General features: G+C 43.3%; 1 protein-coding gene across 3 annotated transcripts; it reads right to left on the bottom strand.

Annotated features, from left to right (window-relative positions):
- Positions 1-323: 323 nt before the first annotated feature.
- Positions 324-25,631, bottom strand: STEEP1 (STING1 ER exit protein 1). 3 transcript variants are annotated; one of them, XM_060087139.1, is made up of 8 exons: positions 25,472-25,631; positions 22,694-22,811; positions 8,340-8,381; positions 4,703-4,841; positions 4,086-4,175; positions 3,395-3,487; positions 2,102-2,194; positions 324-1,752 (listed from the first exon to the last, which is right to left on the bottom strand). In XM_060087139.1, exons 1-7 carry the CDS (start codon positions 25,593-25,595, stop codon positions 2,132-2,134), a joined length of 669 nt encoding a protein of 222 aa, XP_059943122.1. In that variant the 5' UTR covers positions 25,596-25,631; the 3' UTR covers positions 324-1,752; positions 2,102-2,131. The 3 variants fall into 3 exon arrangements, with proteins under 3 accessions (XP_059943122.1, XP_059943121.1, XP_059943123.1); XM_060087138.1 differs by having other exon boundaries at positions 324-2,194; XM_060087140.1 differs by lacking the exon at positions 8,340-8,381 and having other exon boundaries at positions 324-2,194.
- Positions 25,632-26,928: the final 1,297 nt, after the last annotated feature.

The following is a 26,928-nucleotide window of genomic DNA, read 5'->3' as shown; positions in this document are numbered from 1 at the left end:
GCCGCTGAGCGGCTGGGCCCGTGGGCCCGTGGGCCATGGCCGCTGAGCCTGTGCACTCCGCAGCGGGAGAGGCCACAGCAGTGAGAGGCCCGCGTACCGCCAAAAAAAAAAAAAAAAAAAAAAAACTCAACAGATAACTTTTGTTTATCTCGGTGTCATTTCTCTTTCTTTTTTAACATCTTCATTGGAGTATAATTGCTTTACAATGGTGTGTTAGTTTCTGCTTTATAACAAAGTGAATCAGTTATACATATACATATGTTCCCATATCTCTTCCCTCTTGCATCTCCCTCCCTCCTACCCTCCCTATCCCACCCCTCTAGGTGGTCACAAAGCACCGAGCTGATCTCCCTGTGCTATGAGGCTGCTTCCCACTACCTATCTATTTTACGTTTGGTAGTGTATATATGTCCATGCCACTCTCTCACTTTGTCACAGCTTACCCTTCCCCCTCCCCATATTCTCAAGTTCATTCTCTAGTAGGTCTGTGTCTTTATTCCCATCTTACCCCTAGGTTCTCCATGACCTTTCTGTTTTTCTTAGATTCCATATATATGTGTTATCATACGGTATTTGTTTTTCCCTTTCTGACTTACTTCACTCTGTATGACAGACTCTAGGTATACAGATTGCCAACAAACACATGAAAGAATGCTCAACATCATTAATCATTAGAGAAATGCAAATCAAAACTACAATGAGATATCATCTCACCCCGGTCAGAATGGCCATCATCAAAAAACCTAGAAACAATAAATGCTGGAGAGGGTGTGGCAAAAAGGGAACCCTCCTGCACTGTTGGTGGGAATGTGAATTGGTACAGCCACTATGGAGAACAGTATAGAGATTCCTTAAAAAACTACAAATAGAACTACCATACGTCTCAGCAATCCCACTACTGGGCATATATCCTGAGAAAACCATAATTCAAAAAGAGTCATGTACCACAATGTTTATTGCAGCTCTATTTACAATAGCCAGGACATGGAAGCAACCTAAGTGTCCATCAACAGATGAATGGATAAAGAAGATGTGGCACATATATACAATGGAATATTACTCAGCTATAAAAAGGAATGAAATTGAGTTATTTGTAGTGAGGCGGATGGACCTAGAGTTGGTGTCATTTCTTACTCTACCATGTCTCCCTCCCACATGTCCACACATGGAAGCAACGCTCTTAGCTGCTTGACAGGATGGTAGCTCCCTTGGGTTGCTTACCAAGACCCAATTTTCATTCGGATCAGAGCTATCCTACCCCCTCACTTGAATCTGGCTTTTCCTTCTGTATGTACAACATCTGATAAGGGTTAGCGTGCCTAGAGTTTTAACATTTGAGGTAAAGGAAACTTTATGCAGATTCTGGCTTGTTATGGATTTTCTCTGACAGTAGAGAGATTCAAACCCTAGCCAATACCTGCCAGTCTAAGAACAGAGACAGAGCCACTTAAAAGGATCTGGCTTGCTGTAACTTTAAATGTAATTCATGTTACTTTTTTCTATGACATCATATTTTTTTTCAAAAATCTTTAAACATTTTATTAACATTTTATTTATTATTTTATTTTATTAACTTTGAAGAAGGAATAAGAATAGCTCCTTTAGGGCTTCCCTGGTAGCGCAGTGGTTGAGAGTCCGCCTGCCGATGCAGGAGACACGGGTTCGTGCCCGGTCCGGGAGGATCCCACATGCCACGGAGCAGCTGGGCCCATGAGCCATGGCCGCTGAGCCTGCGTGTCCAGAGCCTGTGCTCTGCAAGGGGAGAGACCACAACAGTGAGAGGCCCACGTACCACACACACACACACAAAAAGAATAGCTCCTTTAGAAACTAGACACACTGAAGCACTGATCTATTCACAGAGCTTCTACACAGATGAAGAAGTTCATATCAAATGGACAAAAAATAGTACAGAAGACCTATACACAGAAAGATTGAGAAAAATCCATCTCTAGAAAGCAGGTCAGAGGGACTCAAAGACCTCACTGAATGTAAGAGAATCACTGGGAAGCCACGTAAAACCTTCTGCTGGGGCATAAAGGTAGGAACCAGTCCATGTAGTCAAGAAAACGCTCTTTTTCCTCCTGATCTAAATGCTTGCCTCCAGTCTGGGTTCACAGAATGGTCCTGATCATTTGAACTGGTTGTCAATCAAGGTTCCCTTCATTTTCGCTTTCTTGGCTTCCAGTTCAGCCTGGAAAGGAAGAAAAGTATATGTCCTGATACATGACATGAAATTCTGATTTTCCTGCCTTATTCTAACTGCCCCAACACTATCCCCTCATGCTCATTTAATACAAACTAGAACCGTATTTCTAAAATTGTGATGAAACTCTAGCAACTGCTTTCCAACCTTTCTGATGTTATGACACACATTGAAGATAATAATATCTGTATGGTAAAACGGGGTAAACACACAGGGCTGTGGTCTATCAGTGTAGGGATCCCACAGCTCCAGGACCCCTGAAGCACTGGAGGAATCAATATCATGACATATCAGTATCCTGTTTGTGGCAGAACAGGAGGAAGAACACTGTTCTAGAACAGTGCTACTTAAAGTTGTGCAGTCCATGAAGATACACACAAAAGTTGAGAGTAAGCATTTAGAAACTTTTATAGCAATTTGACAGAGGAATTATAAAGTAAAATAATCTCATAAGAAGAATTCAGGCAAATTCATTTTTATTGCATTTTATAAATTACAAATCTACTCTTGACAAATTTTAAAACAAGAAGCAAGCACTGGTCCTTCACCTCAGAAAATCTGATAAGCACTGCTCTAGATCACTATGGCAAGGTAAAGCAGCTCTCAAGACCCACTACCTCTGTCACCAAAAACTCCTCTACAGTCAGTAGAATAGACCGGTATACTTTTCGATGAGGCACCAATGCTGGGATGTCTGATTTGAAAGAAATATCAGAAGTAACTTATGATCAGGAAAACAGAAACATAGGCACCATCACATATAGACGTGTGTGCTCAACAAAGAGCCCAGGAATAGCGCAGACAGTGGTGGTGGAAGCAGTGCTTTAAGAAGCAGCGACCAGTCCCAATCCTGGCGCCCCACTGCATGCCTCATATCCTGGGAGAGCACCCATGAGCCCCGATCTTGAACTCCTGACCTTGGACCACAAGTAGCAGATTAACTTATCATTCTCGTTAGGGTTGTCTAACAAGACCTATCATTTGGGGCTTGGATCCTGTGGTCACTATCCCAGAGAAGGGTATGTACTGACAGCCACGGCCCACAGTGGGCCCACACCTGGCAGCCAGCCACACCATAACCCCCGACAGACTTCCGAAAGGATTCCCCCCCCTGCCGGAGGGTCTTTCAGACCGAGGAACCCAAACGGTCCAGCCCAGTGCCTGCCACCCCCCGGCCCCGCCACTCACCAGCTCCTGCAGCCGCCTCTTGCTCATGCCTTTGCGCTCCAGCTGCTTTTCAATCACCTTGGCATTCTGAGCATACGAGTCAGCAACTTCTCTCTGAGGGAAGAAAGAAGCACCCTTAGACCAGCAGTCTCACCAAAGAAGAGCAACAGAGACCTCGGGAGAAGTTTATACTCCTCAAATTATGAAATTATTACTGAAATGGCAAGACTGCTCCCTTTCCACTCTTCAGCTTTTCCATAATCCGGGAGAGTCAGGTTTCAACCGAAACCACATTTAAATAACAGATAACATCTCTCTGTAAACATCATTATACTGAAATACCATAAAAGTAATTGCTGCTCTTGCTAAGGACAGACTCCCACACCATCAGAGCTGGACTGGAAGGGACTTGAAATTGCTGAGCCCAGGAGTTTTTCAACTGAAGAGGGATGAGGAGGGATTTGCCCCCTAAGGCATCTCAAAAAACAGTATGAAAAAAATGACTGATCTAGTCCAACTCCCTGCTCCTTATCTTACAGAGATGTCCCTGAGACCCAGGGAAACGGGAACCAGCCCGGTATCACAGCGTTTCTTAGTAGCAGAGCAATATCTACGAGCGAAGTTTCTAGTTGTTCTGTTACTCAATGCTCTGCTTCGAGAGTCCCCTCCCCCCGCCCCGCATTCCAATTCCCCTGAGAGCAGGAGCACTTACAGCCTCAATCTCCTCTTCCTCTTCATCAATAGTAGACACAGTGACAGAGCTGAACTTGCCCATGTCTTTAGTCCGTTTCGTCATCATCACCTGGAGTTGCAGGAAGAGGAATCAGTCTAGTTTACCTCAAGAGGCTCTGTGAGTTGTGTGTGTGTATGTGTGACTGGGTGTGTGCAAGTGTACAAGCCTGGTTCCTGGGGGCAGGGGACCTCCTTGGGACAGGCTGGCCTATCTAAAAGTGCCCATCTTTTAATGTGCATTATATTTTTCTAGTATTTGCCATCAAGGGTTTTTAAAAGTATATTTAAAGACTAGCCTTAAAAAAAGACTAGCCTTATTCATTCAATTTTTAATTGTTCACACTGGAAAAAGGAGAAATTTCAAAGGAAGTAAATGTGAATAAAAACCATACAATTTCTAACTTTACTCATAGAGCAGATGTAGGAAAGAAAAGAGAACACATAATAGGTGTTACAATTTTGTAGCATCCGCTTACACACAAAAAAATGGCATTCTCTTAATAAAGGGCAGTTTCTCATGCACCATAATCTTATTTAAAATTTTAGGGCTAAATCTGTAGCTATGTTAACCCATCTGTCTCCTTCAGTGATAATTACTTTCTTAGGAGGCTCTTGTTTCTGAGTATATATGTTCGTCTTCCCAAAACCCTGGCCAAACTTGACTACTGCTCCATCCACAATGAAGGTCACAGGAGCATTCTTCGGTTGGGACTGGTAGAAGAGTGGCAGACCGCACCTGCAAACAGCAAAGTGAATCTCAGGGAGGCCTCAGAATCCAAATCCCCAAAACAGTGTTTCACAAAGTGTGCTTAGACTCTGGGAATATTTGTGTTTGTGGCATAAACTGATGATTAGCTCTTCCCAGTGTTTCCCAAAACTACTTGGTAAGAATCACTGACGGTTGGGCTTCTCTGGTGGCACAGTGGTTAAGAATCTGCCTGCCAATGCAGGGGACACGGGTTTGAACCCTGGTCCAGGAAGATCCCACATGCCGCGGAGCAACTAAGCCTGTGCACCACAACTACTGTGCCTGTGCTCTAGACCCCGCGAGCCACAACTACTGAGCCCGTGTGCTACAACTACTGAAGCCTGCGCACCTAGAGCCCGTGCTCTGCAACAAGAGAAGCCACCGCAATGAGAAGCCGGTGCACCACAACAAAGAGTAGCCCCCGCTCGCAGCAACTAGAGAAAGCCCGCAGCAACTAGAGAAAGCCCGCATGCAGCAACGAACACCCAATGCAGCCAGAAATAAATAAATTTTTTTAAAAAAAGAATCACTGGGCTTCCCTGGTGGCGCAGTGGTTGAGAGTCCACCTGCCGATGCAGGGGAAACGGGTTCATGCCCCGGTCTGGGAAGATCCCACATGCCGCGGAGTGGCTGGGCCCGTGAGCCATGGCTGCTGGGCCTGTGCGTCCGGAGCCTGTGCTCCGCAATGGGAGAGGCCACAACAGTGAGAGGCCCACATACCGCAAAAAAACAAATAAATAAATAAATAAATAAATAAATAAATAAATAAATAAAAATAAAAAAAGAATCACTGATGGTGCTTGTTAAAATTGCTGATCAGATTCTGAGGGCTCTCCCCCAGAGGATCCTGATTCATCAACTCTGGGAGGTGAGGGCCAGGAATCCGTCTTATCATCCCAAGTGATTCTTATAATTAGACAAGTTTGGGAAACGCTGGCTCCTGCTACTGATTGCTTTCCAGTTAAAACTACTGCCATTATTCCCAGAAGTCTGGGTAACTAGTTTGGGGATTCTGTCTAGTTTTGTTTTTGCAGTGTCAAGAAGGAGCATAGGGTTTCCCTGGTGGTGCAGTGGTTAAGAATCCACCTGCCGATGCAGGGGACACGGGTTGGAGCCCCAGTCCAGGAAGATCCCACATGCCGCAGAGCAACTAAGCCCGTGTGCCACAACTACTGAGCATGCGCTCTAGGGCCCGCAAGCCTCAACTACTGAAGCCCACACACCTAGAGCCCGTGCTCTGCAACAAGAGAAGCCACCGCAGTGAGAAGCCCACGCACTGCAACGAAGAGTAGCCCCCACTCGCCGCAACTAGAGAAAGCCCGCACACAGCAACAAAGACCCCTCTCAGCCAAAAATTAAAATTAATTAATTAGTTATTTTTTTTTTAAAAAAAGAAGGAACATAAAGGCTCCACTGCAGTGGTCTTCCAACTAAGCTCTGTAGCAATTGTCATGCTTTCTTTGGTTGGTCATTTCTTTTTAAAAAAAAAAAAATTAATTTATTTATTTTTGGCAGCTTTGAGTCTTCGTTGCTGCACACAGGCTTTCTCTAGTTGCAGCGAGTGGGGCTTACTCTTCGTTGCAGTGTGCAGGCTTCTCATTGCGGTGGCTTCTCTTGTTGCAGAGCACGGGCTCTAGGTGCACAGGCTTCAGTAGTTGTGGCGCACAGGCTTAGTTGTTCTGTGGCATGTGGGATCTTCCCAAACCAGGGCTCGAATCCATGTCCCCTGCATTGGCAGGCGGATTCTTAACCACTGCACCACCAGGGAAGTCCTGGTTGGTCACTTCTATTATACTTCTTCAACTAAGTGAAGTAGACCCATACCCATAAGATATGATTAAAGTAGTCTAACAAATCTAATGTGGCTGTAAACTAAAATGCCTTCTTAGCCATTTCCCTGCTTTAATTCTAGTCTGAGTCTTCTGAGAGCCATGATTGAACTGTAATTCATCAACAAGATTAAACTTATTATAGTTTAATATTCTCATTGTAACAACCTAAAGCTGGAAATCATATATATCTTTAAATAATACTCTCTAAAGTTCTTGGGTCTGTAGTCCTATAACAGACTTTATAAATAAGTTTGGATTAAATTACACTATGTTGGGGTTTCCCTGGTGGTGCAGTGGTTAAGACTCTGCACTCCTAATGCAGGAGGCCCGGGTTCAATCCCTGATCAGGGAACTAGATCCCGCATGCAGGCTGCAACTAAGAGTTTGCATGGCACAACTAAGGAGCCCACGTGCCACAACTAAGGAGGCTGCCTGCCACAACTAAGACCCGGTGCAACCGAAATAAATAAAAAATAAATATTAAAAAAAATTACACTATGTTACATTTACCATATGACCCAACAATTCCACTCCAAGAGAAAACACATGTTCCCACAAGATTTATACTAGAATGTTCATAGCAGCTTTATTTATAATAGCCAAAGCCATTAACAACTCAAATGCCCTTCAACAGGTCAATGGTTAAACAAACTGTGGTGCAATGACTACTACTCAGCAATAAAGAGGAACAAATTACTGATACACATAACAACTCAGATGAATCCCCAAAGCATCATGCTACATGAAAGAAACCAGATGTAAGAGATACATATTGTATGTAGTAGAACACATACTGTAGAATTTACATCACATTTTAGAAAAGGTAAAACCATGGTAACAGAAGGCAGATCAGTGCTGGCGAGTGGAGGGGTGAGGAAGGAGACTGATTGCAAAGGAGCACTGGAAACGTCTATGTCACAGGAGTGGTGATGTTACATGGCTCTATGCTTTTGTCAACACTCATCAAACTGTATACTTAGGAAGGGCAAATTTTATTATATATAAGTTACACCTCAGTGAAAAAAATAATACTATGTTTAAAAACCCATTTTTGTAAACAAACAAACAAACAAACAAACAAAAAATAAAACCATTTTTGTGGCCAGCTGGTCAGAGATGTAACTTGGTCAGTTGCATCTCTTTAAGAAGCATACTGGTATTTGCATAATTGAAGTTTGAAGGCAGGTAAGATTATAGGGATAAAGATATAACAGAGAGGGACTTCCTTGGTGGTGCAGTGGTTGAGAGTCCGCCTGCAGATGCGGGGGACACGGGTTCGAGCCCTGGTCTGGGAAGATCCCACATGCCGCGGAGCTCGTGCGCAACAACTACTGAGCCTGCGCTCTAGAGCCCGCGAGCCACAGCTGCTGAGCCCGCGTGCCGCAGCTGCTGCAGCCCGTGCGCCTGGAGCCCGGGCTCTGCGGCAGGAGAGGCCACCGCGGGGAGGGGCCCGCGTGCGGCAGGGAGGAGTAGCCTCCGCTCGCCGCAACTAGAGAAAGCCTGCGCAGCAACGAGGACCCAATGTAACCAAAAATAAATAAATTTATAAAAAAAAAAAGATATAACAGAGAATTGTCTCCAAATGATTCTTTTCCTAACACATCATTGCCTCTAATTGCTTATGCTCAGAGAAACCCACACTGTTAATACTTACTTTGCACATTTCTTCCTGTACTGTCGTTCAATGCCCTCAGGCCTGCACAGAAAATGGAAGTTAAAAAACAAAAGATACAAACAAATCTCATAACCTACCAACCTCACTAGCTCATTTCTTCAAATGCTAAAAGGGCTTTTCAAAAGTTATCCTTGGGCTTCCCTGGTGGCGCAGTGGTTGAGAATCTGCCTGCCAATGCAGGGGACACGGGTTTGAGCCCTGGTCTGGGAAGATCCCACATGCCGCGGAGCAACTAGGCCCGTGGGCCACAACTACTGAGCCTGCGCGTCTGAAGCCTGTGCTCCGCAACAAGAGAGGCCACGATAGTGAGAGGCCCGCACACCGCGATGAAGAGTGGCCCCCGCTTGCCACAACTAGAGAAAGCCCTCGCACAGAAACCAAGACCCAACACAGCCAAAAGTAAATAAATAAATAAAGTAACTTAATTTAAAAAAAGTTATCCTTTCATAGCTCAGCTGCTTATTTACACATATATTCATTTTAAAGCATTCCTTCCTTCCACATACACTTACTGAGCCCCTAAAATGGGGCAAGCACCTCCCTGACAGAGGAGGAGGCGCTGTAGTAGCTGTCGTCACAGCAGCAGTTGGGGTCACTGTAACAGTGACAACAATAACAAGAGTGGCGATCACTGGTATAGCTTTTATTATGGACCAGGGGCTGTTCTAAACTGCATGTGATCCTTACAACAACCCTGTGAGGTAGGCCATGTTATCATTCCCATTTTACAATTGAGGGCGCCTAAGCACAAAGCAGTTACACAGTTCGCCCGAGGTCATAGAGTTAGGAGTAGAATACGTTGAATTCAAGCCCCGGCAGTCAAGCTCAAGAGCCCACGCAACACTGCCTTAGATAATCAACTGGGAAATAAAGATTCTTCCACCCATCCAGTTGCTTAACAGAAACCTGGGACTCATCTTTGTCTTCTCTTTCCCTCATCTCCCACAACCTACTTCGTCAGCAAATCCTGTGGATTTTACTGTATCTACAAAAAAGGTCTTGAACCTGTCTACTTGTCTGCACCCTGCCACCATCTCAGCCCAGGGCACCAGTATCCCTGCCCCAGACTATTGACACAGCTTCCTAACTGGTCTCTGCACTTTCCCTTCCTGTTTCGATTTTTAAAATGGGTAACGTGCACATGGTATATGAAAGAGTATAATGTGAAAGGTAAATATCCTCCCTACTCATCTTCCACGTGCCCAGTTCTCTTCACCAGAGGCAAATACTGTTTCCAGTTTCCTTGGTTCCTCCCAGAAAGAGTCGATGATACAACCAAAGAATCCTTCTTGGCATATAAAGAAAATATTTTTTTTCTCTTCCTTTTATGACAAATGTAGCAAACCTTATACTACTCTCTACCTTTTTGTTCACATAAAAATCGTTTTTATTTTAAATTTAATTTTATTTATCTTTCTATACAGCAGGTTCTTATTAGTCATCCATTTTATACACATCAGTGTATACATGTCAATCCCAATCGCCCAATTCAACACACACACACACACCCGCCACCTTCCCTCCTTGGTGTCCATACGTTTGTTCTCTACTTCTGTGTCTCAATTTCTGCTCTGCAAACCGGTTCATCTGTACCACTTTCTAGGTTCTACATATATGCGTTAATATATGATATTTGTTTTTCTCTTTCTGACTTACTTCACTCTGTATGACAGTCTCTAGATGCATCCACATCTCTACAAATCACCCAATTTCGTTCCTTTTTATGGCTAATATTCCATTGTATATATGTACCATATCTTCTTTATCCATTCATCTGTCGATGGGCATTTAGGTTGCTTCCATGACCTGGCTATTTTAAATACTGCTGCAATGAAAATTGGGGTGCATGTGTCTTTTTGAATTATGGTTTTCTCTGGGTATATGCCCAGTAGTGGGATTGATGGGTCATATGGTAATTCTATTTTTAGTTTTTTAAGGAACCTCCATACTGTTCTCCATAGTGGCTGTATCAATTTACATTCCCAAAAACAGGGCAAGAGGATTCCCTTTTCTCCACACCCTCTCCAGCATTTGTTGTTTGTAGATTTTCTGATGATACCTATTCTAACTGGTGTGAGGTGATACCTCATTGTAGTTTTGATTTGCATTTCTCTAACAATTAGTGATGTTGAGCAGCTTTTTATGTGCCACTTGGCCATCTGTACGTCTTCTTTGGAAAAATGTCTATTTAGGTCTTCTGCCCATTTTTGGATTGGGTTGTTTGCTTTTATAATATTGAGCTGCATGAGCTGTTTATATATTTTGCAAATTAATCCTTTGTCCATTGATTCGTTTGCAAATATTTTCTCCCATTCTGAGGGTTGTCTTTTCGTCTTCTTTATGGTTTCCTTTGCTGTGCAAAAGCTTTGAAGTTTCATTAGGTCCCATAAGTTTATTTTTGTTTCTATTTCCATTACTCCAGGAGGTGGGTCATAAAAGATCTTGCTGTGATTTATGTCAAAGAGTGTTCTTCCTATGTTTTCCTCTAAGAGTTTTATAATGCCTGATCTTACATTTAGGTCTCTAATCCATTTTGAGTTTATTTTTGTGTATGGTGCCACTCCCTTCTGGCTTGTAGAGTTTCTGCTGAGAAATCAGCTTCTAACCTTATGGGAGTTCCCTTGTATGTTATTTGTCATTTTTCCCTTGCTGCTTTCAATAATTTTTCTTTGCCTTTAGTTTTTGCCAAGTTGATTACTGTGTGTCTCAGCGTGTTTCTCCTTGGGTTTATCCTGTATGGGACTCTGCGCTTCCTGCACTTGGGTGGCTATTTCCTTTCCCATGTTAGGGAAGTTTCTGACTATAATCTCTTCAAATATTTTCTCTGGTCCTTTCTCTCTCTCTTCTCCTTCTGGGACCCCTATAATGCACATGTTGTTGCATTTAACGTTGTCCCAGAGGTCTCTTAGGCTGTCTTCATTTCTTTTCATTCTTTTTTCTTTATTGTGTTCCGCAGCAGTGAATTCCACCATTCTGTCTTCCAGGTCACTTATCTGTTCTTCTGCCTCAGTTATTCTGCTGTTGATTCCTTCTAGTGTATTTTTCATTTCAGTTACTGTGTTGTTCATCTCTGTTTGTTTGTTCTTTAATTCTTCTAGATCTTTGTTAAACATTTCTTGCATCTTCTTGATCTTTGCCTCCATCCTTTTTCCGAGGTCCTGGGTCATCTTCACTATCATTTTTCTGAATTCTCTTTCTGGAAGATTGCTTATCTCCATTTCATTTAGTTGTTTTTCTAGGGTTTTATCTTGTTCCTTCATCTGGTACATAGCCCTCTGCCTTTTCATATTGTCTATCTTTCTGTCGCACTTAAAAATCTTGCTTAAAAAATATATGTGATCCTTCCCCATCAACTGATAAAGAGTTGCTTCATTCTCTTTAAGGGCTGCATTCCATTCATTTGTATGGATGAACCAAAATGTCTTTTACCTGCTGTATAAACTTGTAGAGTGTATCCACTTTAAATTCTGATAGATACAGCCAAATCACTCTCTAGAGAAGTTGAAGCAATTTATACCCCCACCACCAATGTGAGACTTCCTGTTTCCTTACAGTCTCACCGACACAGTATGTTATTAAAACGTATTATTGCCAATCTGGCACGTGAAAAATGTGATCTCATAATTTGCATTTCTTTTTTTAAAGAGTGAAGTCAGGCACCTTTTCATATATTTAAGAGGCATTTGTATTTTCTTTTCTGTGAACTGTCAGTTCATATTTTTTGTGTATTGAGTTGTCTTTTTATTTTATATTATGGAGACTTGCAAACGTTAAGGGGCCTTGCAAATATTTCTTCCCCAGTTTGACATTTGTCTTTGACTTTTTCCCCCCGTGGAAATTTTAGATTTCTGTGTGGTCAAATCAATCGTGTGTATGATAGTTAGGCCTTCTCCACTCTAAATTCATATCTAAAATAAAAATTCTGATTGCTTATTCTAGAACCTTCTTCCATTACCATCTCACTCTAAATCATTCTCTAAATAGAGGCAAGAGTGGCTTCCCACGACAGCTAGAATAAAATGCAAACTCCTTACCATGGCCTTCTAGGCACTGACTGAGCAGAGAATGGGGCCTAGCCTCATCTCCTACATTCCTTCCCCACCTCACTGTGCACTCTCCACACCAGCCTTCTTTTGTTCTTCGAACAAACAAGTGCTTTCCCACCTCTGAACTTTCACACACACTCTTCTCTCTGCTCGGAATGCTCTTCTCACCACTTTGCCAAGCCTGTCTCATTCTCATCTTTTTTGGTCTCAGTTCAACTATCACCTAGACATAGAGGCCTTCCCTGAACACCTTTTCGAAGAGGTTTTCATGTGATTCTGTATGAGCCCTTTGTTTCATTCATATGACTTTCCATAATCATAATTACTTTATTTTTCTGTCATCCCACTAGACTGCAAGGTCCATGAGATCAGAAGTCAGCGGAGACCATGCCTGTCTCACACTCTATCCCCAGAGCTAAGCATAGTACTGCAATAAATACTGACTAAATGAATTCTTATAAGAATTTAAGTTTAGTGAGGAAAATTATAACCATGGAGGTAAGTTCTTAAATGGAGGAATGTATATGGTATAATGGGAACACAGAGGTGGGAGCACCAAGTCTGTCTGAGGCAGTCATGGAAGGCTTCGTGTGGAGGTGATGTTTAAGTCAACAGTCCTGATAGAAAACAGTATTTCAGGCAGAGGGAGAACTATGTGCAAAAGGCAAAACAGTACAGCATATTCACAGAATTACAAATAGTCTAATGTTCTTGGGACCTAAAAAAATCAAGGGAGTACTACTGATCTTACAGACATAAAAAAGATTCTAAGATTATACTATGAACAACTATATACCAACAAACTAGATAACCTAGATGAAAAGGACAAATTCCTAGAATGATAGAATGACACAAACTACCAAAACTCACTGGAAAAGAAATAGAAAATGTGAATAGACTATAACAAGTATAAAGAGATTGAATTAGTAATCAAAAAACTTTGCACAATGAAAAGTCCAGGACCAGTGGCTTCACTGGGGAATTCTACCAAAAGTTCAAAGAATTAATACCAATGCTTCACAAACTTCAGAAGAGGAAGAAACACTTCCCAACTCGTCTTATGAGGCCAGTATTACCTCAATACCAGCCAAAGATATCACAAGAACAACAAAAACAACAAACTAGAGATCAATATTGTTTAAGAATATACAGACAAAAATCCTCAAAACAAACAAACAAAAAAATACAGGGGCTTCCCTGGTGGCGCAGTGGTTAAGAATCCGCCTGCCAGTGCAGGGGACACGGGTTTGAGCCCTGGTCCAGGAAGATCCCACATGCTGCAAAGCAACTATGCCCGCGAGCCACAACTACTGAGCCCACGTGCCACAACTACTGAGCTCGCATGCCTACAGCCTGTGCTCCACAACAAGAGAGGCCACCTCAATGAGAAGCCCGCGCACTGCAACAACGAGTAGCCCCCACTTGACACAACTAGAGAAAGCCCGCACGCAGCAACGAAGACCCAATGCAGCCAAAAATAAAATAAATAAATAATTAAAAAAAAAATACAGGCAAAACTGAATCAAGCAACATATAAAGAAGGTTTACACCACATGGCCAAGTGGAATTTATCCCAGGAATGCAAGATTGGTGCAACATACAAAAAAAAATCAATCAATGAGATACACTATAATAATAGAATAAAAGAGAAAACACACATGATCATCTTAACAGATGCTTAAAAAGCATCTGACAAAATTCAAAGCCCCTTCAATATACTAGAAATAGAAGGGAACATCCTCTACCTTATAAGGGGCATCTATGAAAAATTCACATCTACTAAGCCACAAAAACTAACATCATATTTAATGGTGAAAAACTGAAACCTTTCCCTCTAACATCAGGAAGAAGACAAGGATATCCACTCTCAGCACTTCTATTCAACACTGTACTGGAAGTTTTAGCCAGGGCAATTAGGCAAAAAAAGAAATAAAAAGCATCCAGATTAGAAGGGGAAAAGTAAAACCATCTCTATTTGTAGATGATATCATCTTATATATAGAAACCCTAAAGCATACATACACACACACACACACACACACACACACACACACACACTCTTAGGACTAATAAGTTTAGTAAAGCTGCAGGATATAAGATCAATATTCACAAATTAATGGTAGTCCGATACACTAGAAATGAACAATCCAAAAACGAAGTTAAGAAAACAAGTCCAGTTACAATAGCATCAAAAATAATAAAATACTTAGGAATAAATTTAACAAAGGAAGTGCATAACTTGTGCACTGAAAACTACAAAACATCACTGAAAGAAATTAAAGACCTAAGTAAATGGAATGACACTTCATGTTCATGGATTGAAGACTTAATATTGTTAAGATGGCAATACTTTCCAAACGAGTCTACAAATTCAACACGATCCCTATCAAAATCCCAGCTGGCTTTTTTGCAGAAATTGACAAGCTGATCCTAAAATTCACATGGAATTGTAAGGAATCCAGAATAGACAAAGCAGTCTTGAAGAAGAACAAAGTTGGTGGACTCGTACATAATTTCAAAACTTAATACAAAGCCACAGTAATCAAGACAGGGTAGTACTGGCATAGGACAGACATATAGATCAATGGAACAGAACTGAGAGTCCACAGTAAACCCATACATATATGGCTAATTTATTTTCAGTGGTGCCAAGACCATTCAATGGGAGAAAGAATAGTCTTTCAATAAATAGTACCAGGATAACTGGATATCCACACACAAAAGGATTAATTTAGATCCCTACCTCACACTATGTACAAAAAATAACTCAAAATGGGGAGTTCCCTGGGGGTCCAGTGGTTAGGACTCTGCACTCTTCCACTGCAGGGGGCCCAGGTTTGATCCCTGGTCAGGGAACTAAGATCCCACAAGCTGTGTGGTGTGGGCAAAAAATAAATAAACAAAAAATTTAAAAATTAACTCAAAATGGATGAATGACTTAAAGGTAAGAACTGGGACTTTCCTGGTGGTCCAATGGTTAAGACTCTGTGCTTCCAGTGCAGGGCGTGTGGGTTCGATCCCTGGTCGGGGAACTAAGATCCCACATACCAAGGGGCAGCAAAAAAAAAAAAAAAAAAAAAAAAGGTAACAATCAAACCTATAAAACTGTTAGAATACATAAGTATAAATCTTCAAGACCTTAGATCAGGCAATGGTTTTCAAAATATGACACCTACAGCACAAGCAATCAAAGAAAAAATAGATAAATGGGACAATTAAAATGAAAAACTTTTGTGCTTCCAGGAATACCATCAAGAAAGTGAAAAGGCAACCCACAGAAAGGGAAAAAATATTTGTAAATCATATATCTGATAAGGGACTAGTATCCATAATAAAAAATTCTTACAACAATAAAAAACATAAATACTCCATTTTAAAAATGGACAAAGAATTTTTTTTTTTTTTTTTTGCGGTACGCGGGCCTCTCACTGTTGTGGCCTCTCCCATTGAGGAGCACAGGCTCCGGACGCTCAGGCTCAGTGGCCATGGCTCACGGGCCCAGCCGCCCTGAGGCATGTGGGATCTTCCCAGACAGGGGCACGAACCCGTGTCCCCTGCATCGGCAGGCGGACTCTCAACCACTGCGCCACCAGGGAAGCCCAAGAACTTTTTTTAAATTTATTTATCTTATTTATTTATTTTTGGCTGTGTTGGGTCTTTGTAGCTGTGCATGAGCTTTCTCTAGTCGTGGCAAGCAGGGCCTACTCTTCATTGCGGTGTGCGGGCTTCTCATTGCAATGGCTTCCTTTGTTGCGGAGCATGGGCTCTAGGTGTGTGGGCTTCAGTAGTTGTGGCTCACAGGCTCTACAGCACAGGCTCAGTAGTTGTGGCGCATGAGCTTAGTTGTTCCGCAGCATGTGGGATCTTCCCGGACCAGGGCTCGAACCCATGTCCCCTGCATCGGCAGGCAGGTTCTTAACCACTATGCAACCAGGGAAGCCCCAAAATGGACACAGAATTTGACTAGACATTTCTCTAAAGAAGATACATAAATGACTAACAAGGACATGAAAAGCTCAACATCATTAGCCATCAGGGAAATGCAAATCAAAACCACAATGATACCAGCTCATACACACTAGGATAGCTATATCAAAAAGGTAGACAATGGGCTTCCCTGGTGGCGCAGTGGTTGAGAGTCCGCCTGCCGATGCAGAGGACATGGGTTCTTGCCCCGGGAAGATCCCACATGCCGCAGAGCGGCTGGGCCCGTGAGCCATGGCCGCTGGGCCTGCGTGTCCGGAGCCTGTGCTCTGCAATGGGAGAGGCCACAACAGTGAGAGGCCCGCGTATCGCAAAAAAAAAAAAGGGCAGACAATAACAATTATTGGCAAGGATGTGGAGAAACAGGAACTCTCGTATACTACTGGCAAGAATGTAAAATGGTGCAACTGCTTTTGAAACCACTCTACATGGTCCTCAAAAGGTTAAACACAGAGTTACCATATGATCCAGCAACTCATACATATCCACCCATGAGAACCAAAAGCATGTTCACACAAAAACTTGTACACAAATGTTTACAGCAGCATTAGCCATAATACTTTAAAAAGTTAAAAAAAAAACAACACAGGACTTCCCTGGTGGCACAATGGTTAAGAATTCACCTGCCAATGCAGAGGACACGGGTTCGAGCCCTGGTCCAGGAAGATCCACATGCCACGGAGCAACTAAGCCCATGTGCCACAACTACTGAGCCTGTGAGCCACAACTACTGAAGCCCGTGCACATACAGCCCATGCTCCGCAACAAGAGAAGCCACCGCAGTGAGAAGCCCGTGCACCACAACGAAGAGTAGCCCTCACTTGCCGCAACTAGAGAAAGCCTGTGCACAGCAACGAAGACCCAACGCAGCCAAAAATAAATAAAGCCCAAATGTCCATCAACTGATGAATGGATAAACAAAACGTGGTGTATCCATACAATAGAATATTATTCACGCATAAAGAGAAATGATGGGGCTTCCCTAGTGGCGCAGTGGTTAAGAATCTGCCTGCCAATGCAGGGGACGTGGGTTCGAGCCCTGGTTCAGGAAGATCCCACATGCCGTGAAGCAACTAAGCCCATGCGCCACAACTACTGAGCCCGCGAGCCTAGAGCCTGTGCTTCGCAACAAGAGAAGCCACCACAATGAGAAGCACGCACACCGCAACGAAGAGTAGCCCCCACTGGCTGCAACTAGAGAAAGCCCACGCTCAGCAACGAAGACCCAACGCAGCCAAAAAAATAAAGATTTATTGAGTCATTCTACACATGGATGAATCTTGAAAATATACTAAACTAAATGAAAGATGCCAGACACAAAAAGCTACAGGGACTTCCCTGGCAGTCCAGTGGTTGGGACTCCATGCTTCCATTGCAGAGGGCACGGGTTCAATTCCTGGTCGGGGAACTAAGATCCTGCAAGCCGCGTGGCACAGCCAAAAAAGAAAAAAAGTTCATCTTCTTGAGATATTGAGACTTTAATACAAATAAGACAAGGGTTTTAAGTGGTACAATTATAAAGAAGAGATTAATATGAGCTAGATATTTGGACTTAATGGACCTTGATTTTCTTTCTTGTCCTTAATCTCTAGGAATATGTGAGTTAGGAAAGGCCAAAGACAAAATAAAACATTCTCCCTGGTTGTGGTAGCAGCATCTGAGATGGCCCCAATGATTCTCCCCCCCCCGGTATTGACATAATAATGTCAATTATCCTTGTATATTGCCCTCCCACAATGAACACAGCTGACTTGTGACACCAATAAGACACTGAAGAAATGATGGTGTGTAACTTCTGAGTCTTGGTCATAAAAGACATTATAGCTTCCAACTCGCTCTCTCTTGGATTACTCACACTGTGGGAAGCCAGCTGCCATGTCACGAGGATACTCAAGCAGCCCTATGGAAGATCCTTGTTCTAAAGAACTAATGCTTCTTCCCAACAGTTAGCACTCAGCTGCCAACCATGTGAGTGAACCACCTTGGAAGTGGAACCTCCAGCCCTAATGAAGACTTCAAATGACTGCACCCATGGTCGACCTCTTAACCACAGCCTTATGAGAGACCATCCAGCTAAGCTGTTCTTAAATTCCTGACCCACAGAAACTATATGAGATGATCAATGTTTGCTGTTCAAAAAAACAAACAACAACAACAACAAAAAAAAAAACCATAGGAATACCAGGAGATGAGGATGAACAGGTAGGCTAGGGCCAGATCATAGACAGCCTTCAGACTTGGATTTTATCCTGCTAGCCAGGATTTTTTAAATTGCGCTCCACAATGATCCCTAAATGAAATTGGATAGGAGAAAGGGGAGAAGTCCTTAATGGGTTGGGCTCAACTCTTCCCCAATCAGAGAAGCTTCTTTTTTTATTTATACTTCTGGTAAAAATTTCATTTGAAGAAAGGATTCATTGCTTAAAAACGTTTGAAAGGCACTGCTGTAGGTGATGAAGAGTCACTGAAAGATCTGACGCAGGAAACTAACATAACGTGCATGTGAGATCATTCAGGCAGTAGACGATAGACTGGAGGAGAGCTGGGGGTGGGGGGAGGTAAGAGGACACTTCGATAGCCCAAGCAAGTGATGATGGGTACCAGAATGATGGCAGTGTGGCTGGGCTGAACAGGAGGAGGCAGCCACAAGACAAAGACTAGAAGGTAGAATCGACATTACATGGTGAGTGACTGGATGTGTGCAGGGGATGGTGGGGCACGGGGATGGATGAGACAAAGACAGGACTGGCTCCCAGATTTCTGCCCCGGGCCACTGCGTGAGTGGTGATGTCATTGTAGGAGGAGGAAAAAGAAGGAATTGTGTTTAGCTGACACCTTCAGAGACCTGACTGCAGTGGCTTCAACACAAGAGTTTCTTCGCACGTAAAATAAGTGTAGAGGAAGGCGGTTCCTGGTAATGGTTGAGACCCAAGGATAGCATGGCAAAAACTCTGCAATCCTTGTGGCCTTCCCTTTCCAGTCCCAGGATGGCTGCTGGTGCTCCAATTATCACGCCCGTTTTCAAAAAAGCAGGAAGGAATGAGAAGAGTAAAAAGGACTTTCCTTGGGAGCCCCACCCAACAGCTTCTACTTCTGTCCATTTTACTTGGCAAAAGCTAAGTCACATTCAGAATCTTAGGGGGTTTTTGGAGTGGGGAGAAGCTGGAATATGTACCCTATCTTTACAGACACTGGTATATAGGCAGGTAAAATAGTAGAGTGTTGGAGTGGTGCTGAGTGAACAAATCTGTGGGATTTTCCACGTTAGAGAAATGAGTTTGGCTTTAGTCATGCTGTATCTGAGGTAGAACATCAGGTGAAGAGGTAGAATAGGTAGTTAGATATACAGTTCTGGGCACAAGAGAGAAACGGAGGCAGATCTAGATTTTGTGAGTCATCAGCATATAAGTGTAACTGATGCCATGAGAGGTGGTGAGAATGGCCAAGGAGAGTATAGAGAGAGAGGGGATAAAATCAAGGTCAGAACCCTGGGGAATGCCAACATTTAAGGGGCAGGAAGAAGAATCCAGAGGACTGAGAAAGCCAAAGAAGTAGAAGGAGAATCACAAGAGTAGCTTCACAGAAGTCAAGGAAGGAAACAGCATCAAGGGAGGCATGGTCAACAAAGATCCAGATAGAAAAGCACCCACTGGATGGGCAACTGGGGAAGCAATGGATGAGGGAGGGAAGGTACTAGGGAACAACAGAGTCAAAGGAGAGGTACTTTAGAATGGAAGACTTGGAGGTGGAAAGTGACAGGCTCCAGGGCATGCATTAGGCAGACTGCCATATTTTCAGTAACTGGGGCTCTCACACTCATCTGGCTAAAGAATAGGAGGGGTAAGATCAGACTGAAATTTCACCCCTGATAAGAAAGGAGCATGCTAAAGTGGGCCCTTGGAAAGACTGTTCATGATTAGAGCAGGAACTATGTCAACCAAGGGGGAAGTCTACCATGCCTTTTTGGTAAACTCTGAGAACTCTGTGGCCCAACAGAGTCACTTGGCCAGAGGTCACTGGCCTGTGCAATACTCGGCACTAAGGCTGGGCCCAAAGCTGGCTCACTTCCAGGAACAGGCTGACTGGATTCCAGGGTTGCCACTTCAGCCTAGGGCCTCCCAGTTTTCTGGCCTACAGGTGACGGCATCTGCCTTATAGTGCCATAGGAGCCTGTGGCCTAGTTGTGTTGTTAGATTACTTTCTGTATTAACTAATATATATATACGTTTAATACATATTATCTAGAACTGTTACATATAATTATGATACATGTAATAAATATTTTAGCAATCCTAAAGACAGTTGAGAAGTTTCAAAATCAGAAACCTAAATAAAGGTTAATAGAGGGAGAAAAAGCACAAGAGAATGGATTAGTTTAAGATAGGGCATGTTATTTATAAACCTTCCTATATACCACAACGGAGGACTTTCCCAATGTTACCTGGAGGGCCTTCCTTCGTGAATTTCGTATGTTTTATAATCCGTGTCCCCACTTGTATCCTGTATATAAGCAATTTTCTCTTCAACTACATAATTCTAGAAGCTCATTTGTCACAGTGGTGCCTGATTTGGTACTGAATGTCGCCTAGCAATAGTTTCTAACTGTTTTCATTAGTGTGGGCTGATAACAGTTTGGTTTCTTAAATAAACATAGCTAGATGTCAGCCTGCAGCTTCTTCCGGTTCGACACTAGAATATAAGCTCTGTACAGGCAAGGTTCTTTGCTTGTTTACTGGTTGTACTGGTTTGGATAGTGTCCCTTAAGAAGTTATGCCCTTCCAGGAACCTCAGACTGTGACCTTATTTGAAAAGAGGGTCATTGCAGATATCATTAGTTAAGATGAGGTCACAGAGATGAGCAGAATGTTCCCTTAATTTAATATAACTGGCGTCCTTGTAAGAAGAGAAGAAACCCAGAGACAGAAACACAGGGAAAGAGCCATACAATGATGCAGACAGAGACTAGAGTGATGCATCTACAGGTCAAGAAATGTTAAGGACTGCCGGCAAACACCAGAAGCTAGGAAGGGGCAAGGAAGGCTCCTCCCCTAGAACCTTCGAGAGAGAGCATGGCCCTACCAACACGGTAATCTCAGAATCCAGCCTCTAGAACTGTGAGACAATTCATTCCTGCTGTTTTAAGCCGCCTAGTTTATGGTACTTGGTTATAGCAGCCCTGACAAACTAATAGACTAGTATATCCCAGACTTTTCGGACAGTACCTGGCACACAGTAGGAGCTCAATAAATGAAATATTTGCTGAATGAATGAATGGACTTAGAGCAGGATGACCTCTCTGTGGCATTTGGCACCTGTTGATGACCACCCCCTTCCCTCACTTCTTGAAATTCTCTCCTCTCGTGTTTTCCACATCACCAGCTTCTCCTGGTTATGTTCCAATTATTTTGTCTGCTTTTCAAACATCAATGTTTCCCAGGATGACGTCTTCAATCCTCTCTTCTTGCTCCACACACTTTCCATGTAACTGTATCCCTTCCCGGGTTTCAACTCCCCATATACACCAAGGACTCCCAAATCTAAAACAGATCTAACCATGTCACTCCTCTACTTAAAAAAAGAAGATGGCTATTGCCTGAAGATAAAGTCCAAACTTGTCTACTTTAGCATTCTACTCTGTCCTCACCCCAGGATGGATGAACCGCTTCCTGTAAACTAACTTAGGCTCTAGCCACAAGGGACTACTTAAATTTCCCAGGCACACCATATTTGGTGCTTTTAATGCTTCCAGAGTCCCCTCCACCTGGAATGCTCCTCCATCTACTTGGTGAAATCCTAGTTCAAGGCCAAACACAAATGTCACCATCTTCTGGTGTCCTTCTTGACCACCATTCAGGCAAGATGATCTGCTGCTGTCTGTTTTCCCATAGGCTTCTGTTCACCACACCAGTATTTTATCATATCACAGTAGGTAATCTGTTCCCTCACTGAGCCATGAGCTCTTTAATGGTAAGGACAGTGCCTTATTTATCTTTGCTGATCCAGCCCCTAGCTCAGTGCCCGGCACCTGGTGTGCTGGAGATTACAGGTTGAATGAACTCATTCCACTTGCAAAAACCCCAAATTACAGCTATCAAATGGCAACAGAATCACATCTCAGCACCACTTCAACAAAGCACAATAAAGATATGGCTGCATTAACAGAAGTTAGAAACCCACCACAAACGTCAAAATATTGGGCCCCAAATGGATGACCTGTTCCATACTAGATGGGGTATTTATACTCCTCAGAACTAGACCCCAAGACGACCAGGAAATCCTAGACAGAGAACATCAACCTCTTACCTCCGAAGATACATAGTCTCCTCGTCTTCTGTGTTACAAAACTTGTGGGCGTGTTTGGCAGCATCAATCACACGGGACCGATCCCGGGGCCTCATGGGCAATTTCTCCAACTGACAGTCTGGTGGAATGGAGAAAGATTTGGTCACGAGAGCCACTGAAAAATACCCTGAGGCAATCAGAAGCTTTCAGTGGGGCCCTTAGCACTGTAATTTTTACTATAATTATCACGCTTATTGAAGCCTATTATTGAATGTTCCAACTAAAAATGACTTGGTGTCAGGAGACCTGGATTTTAGCCCCAGCTCTGGCTAATCACTTCCTCTCTAGGGCTCTTTCTCCTTACTTGATTACATTATCTCAAAAGTCCTTCCCAGCACTGCAATTCAAGCTTTCTATGAGTATTTCTGATCCTGGTACACTTGGCTTGTGCTATAATGTATTAGAATGAGAAGAGACGATCAAACGTCCTGGAATGCCTATGAGGAAGGCATTGATTGGAAAAGTTGGATAAGTGCTTCGGAAAGGAGAGAGTGGGTAGGCGGTATGCTATTATATATATGGTATGTGAATGACCCATCCCAGTTAGAGGAGTTCTAATCCCGAAACAATGAAAACATACAGGAAATAAATTAGGTACAGTTATATAGCAGACGGAAAATTGATACAATGCAAATTAAGTACCTAAAGGATGACAGAGAAATCAAGTGATCAGAGTGATTGGAGATTCACGGAGGAGGTGGAGAGGGGAGTTAGCATGAGGCAGTTTGCACATCAGCTCGTGACTCTTCTCAACAACCTGCCGGAGTAGACATTTACTATTCCTAGCTTAAAGGTAAGGGAATTGAGGATTAGGAAGGCTAAGAGATTGGCCACGCATTTAATAGGAAGCAGAACAAGAATTCAGACCCATCTCTAAGTGATCAAAAGGGAATTCATTTACTCAGTAAATACGGGAGGGCCTTCTATGTACCAGACACAGTTGGAACACTGTGCTGAGGATTCAGCAAAGAACCGAGCAGACAAAGACCCTGACCTGATGAAGTTTACGGGCCAGCAGAGGAGGCAGAAATTTTCAAATTAATAATTATATAACATGATCTTGGATAATGATAAGTGCTAATAAAAAAAAGTTAGACAGGATATTAAGAGGATGCACAGTGATCCAGATAGTGATAAGTGCTACCCAGAAAAATCAGGCACGGTAAGAGGACAAAGAGTGACAGGGGTGCTATTTTAGATAAGGTAGTCACAGAAGGGTTTTCCAAGGAAGTGACATTTCAGCAGAGACCTGAATCAAGTAAGGGGGCATGGAGGGGAAAGGGTTTGAGGCAGAAGAAATACCGATCCCAAAGGCCCTGTGGGCAGGAACATTTTGACATGACAGAAAAAAATCAAAAAGGCTGCTGTAGCTGGAGTGCAGTGAGCAAGGGGAAGAGTGTTAGGAGATGAAATCTGAGAGGTAGCTGGAGGTCTGATCACACAGGGTCTCGCTATGGACTTTGGTCTTACTCTTAGCGCTACAGGAAAACACTGGTTTGGAACAAGACTCTGGGGACAAAGAGTGGTGAGCAAGAGACTACTGTGGCAATCCAGGTGAGGGATGGTGGTGGTAAAGAGTAGATTCTAGATAGACTTTCAAGGAAGCACCTGCAGAATTTGCTGATGGACTGGATGGAGAAGCCAAGAATGATTCTGAGATACTCTGTGAAGAGTGATACCACTGACCGTGATAGGGAAGTCTGAGAGGTACAGTGGAGAGCAGAAAGTAGGAGATCATGAAGTTAATTTTGAACATGGTCTCCCTCTCTTTTTTTAATTTTTAAAAAATTTTATTGAAGTATAGTTGATTTACAATGTTGTGAGAACACGGTCTCTTTAAGAGGTCCATTAGACATCCAAATGGAGACGCTGAGTAGGCAGTTGGAGTTTGAGAAGAGGTTCAGGTTAAAGAGGAACATTTGGGAGTCATCAGCATATAGACGGTATTTAAAGCTTGGGAAGGGTTGCGATAGCCTAAGGCGTGAGTACAGATTGAGAACAGATGAGAGGACTGAGCCGTAGGGCCGTGCAATGCCTAAAAGTCTGAGACAGAAAAAGGAGCCAGACACAGAGAGGGGGGAAAATCAAGGTAGGAGAAAAATCAGTAAAGTGTGGAGTCTTGGATGCAAATGAAGGGTTTCAAGAAGGATGGAGTGATCATCTGTCAAATGCCACTGAGAGGGGCATTTAAATGAGCACTGATAATTGACCACTGAAACTGGTAACACGTTCGTTAGTAACTTTGACAAATATGATTTGGATGGTGAGGTGAGAAGGAAAGCCTGCTTGAAGTGAGGGCAAGAAGGAATGGGAAGTGAGGATGCAGAGACAGCCCATATAGGTAATTCTTTTTAGAAGTTTTGCTACAAAAGAAGCAAAGAAATGAGGTTATAGCTGGAGGAGAATGTAGGATCAATGCGGGTAGGAGGTTATTTTCATGTAACATCAGAGCTGTTACAGTATCCTTGTATCCGGCAGAAAGGTTACAAAGTTTCTAGACGCGGAGCGGGAGGAGAGTGAGTACATTTTTTACGGAAGAGGAATTTAGTTTTGAGAGAGGTCTGGATACAGAATCACAAGGTTAAACAGAAAACCGAAAAGCTGCCCTGGAGTGGGGCGGGATGGGTACGGAGGATTTTGATGGAGACGGAAATCCTCGCAAAGACTCGGCTGCCAGATCACAGCGAGAGGAAATGCGCCCTCCAGAACCCGAAGTTTAGCTCCTTGCAGACTACTCACCCAGCACCAGGACCATCTGGCCGCATAAACAGTAGTAGACGTGAAGGGGCTTCTCGCCGTCGTCATACTCCTCCCGATCCCGGGTGTCAGAGCAGACTACGGACCGCGAAACTACTTTAGGCATAGCTCAGAGAAGCAGTCGGAAAACAAAAAGGCAAAAGTAAGAGTCGCGCAGAAATGACGTCACTCATGCGTCGCGGATCTCCCCTGCCTAGGCTGGTCACGCGTCCATAGTAGTCGTGTGACCTTCCCGGCCGTACCATTAGGCTAAGATGCATAGGGACACCCTGAGTCTCCCAGAACCTGACCTAAGTTCTCTGGGACTGCTTTACTTGGGACACTTAATAATTTGAATTATTCATTTACATTTCTATACACGTATACGTATGTATATGCATATATACATACGTATACGTGTGTCGCCCTCTAAATATGATTTTGATTGGCTGTATTCAGGATGAGTACCTAATGAAGTAGAGGAATGTTAAAAATTGAGATCTAGGGCTTCCCTAGTGGCGCAGTGGTTGAGAGTCCGCCTGCTGATGCAGGGGACACGGGTTCGTGCCCCGGTCCGCGAAGATCCCACATGCCGCGGAGCGGCTGGGCCCGTGAGCCATGGCCGCGGAGCCTGCGCGTCCGGAGCCTGCGCGTCCGGAGCCTGTGCTCCGCAACGGGAGAGGCCACAACAGTGAGAGGCCCGCGTACCGCAAAAAAAAAAAAAAGAGATCTAATTCACATAACATAATTCACCCTTTTTAAAAAAATTAATTTATTTTTTGGCTGTGTTGGGTTTTCGTTGCTACACATAGGCTTTCTTTAGCAGCTAGAGGGGCTACTCTGTTGGGGTGCGTGGGCTTCTCACTGCAGTGGCTTCTCTTTGTTGCAGAACATGGGCTCTAGGCACGAGGGCTTCAGTAGTCGTGGCACGCGAGCTCAGTAGTTGTAGCTCACGGGCTCTAGAACGCAGGCTCGGTAGTTGTGGCACATGGGCTTAGTTGCTCCGTGACATGTGGGATCTTCCCAGGCCAGGGCTCGAACTCGTGTCCGTTGCATTGGCAGGTGGATCCTTAACAACTGACCTTAACAACTGAGCTACCAGGGAAGTCCCATAATTCACCCTTTTAAAGTATATAATTCAGTGGGTTTTAGTACATTCACAGAGTTTTGCAACTATCATCACTACCTAATATTTTCATCATCCCCCAAAGAAATCCCATATCCCTTAGCAGTCACTCTCCCCACCTCTTTCCCAGCCACTGGCGACTATTAATCTAACTTTCTCTCTCTGGATTTGCCTCTTCTGGACATTTCATATGAATGAAATCATACAATATATGGCTGTTGGTATCTGGCTTCTTTCACTTATGTTTTCAAGGTTCAACCATGTTGTACCATGAATCAGTAAAAAAGTAGTAATGAATTGGTAAAAAGGAACTTCATTCCTTTTATGACTGAAT

Source organism: Mesoplodon densirostris, chromosome X, assembly GCF_025265405.1.
Source record: "Mesoplodon densirostris isolate mMesDen1 chromosome X, mMesDen1 primary haplotype, whole genome shotgun sequence".
NCBI classification, from domain to species: domain Eukaryota; kingdom Metazoa; phylum Chordata; class Mammalia; order Artiodactyla; family Ziphiidae; genus Mesoplodon; species Mesoplodon densirostris.
This window is presented reverse-complemented; position numbering and strand designations above follow the sequence as displayed.

What these genes read in the sequence shown, in the direction of transcription:
- STEEP1 (XM_060087138.1), bottom strand. Translation starts at nt 25,595, where the DNA reads ATGCCTAAAGTAGTTTCGCGGTCCGTAGTCTGCTCTGACACCCGGGAT. An exon ending in GAGACTATGTATCTTCGGAG is followed by an intron (nt 8,382 to 22,693) that starts GTAAGAGGTTGA and finishes TTTTCTGTGCAG; the next exon opens with GCCTGAGGGCATTGAACGAC. An exon ending in AGAGGCGGCTGCAGGAGCTG is followed by an intron (nt 2,195 to 3,394) that starts GTGAGTGGCGGG and finishes CTTCCTTTCCAG; the next exon opens with GCTGAACTGGAAGCCAAGAA.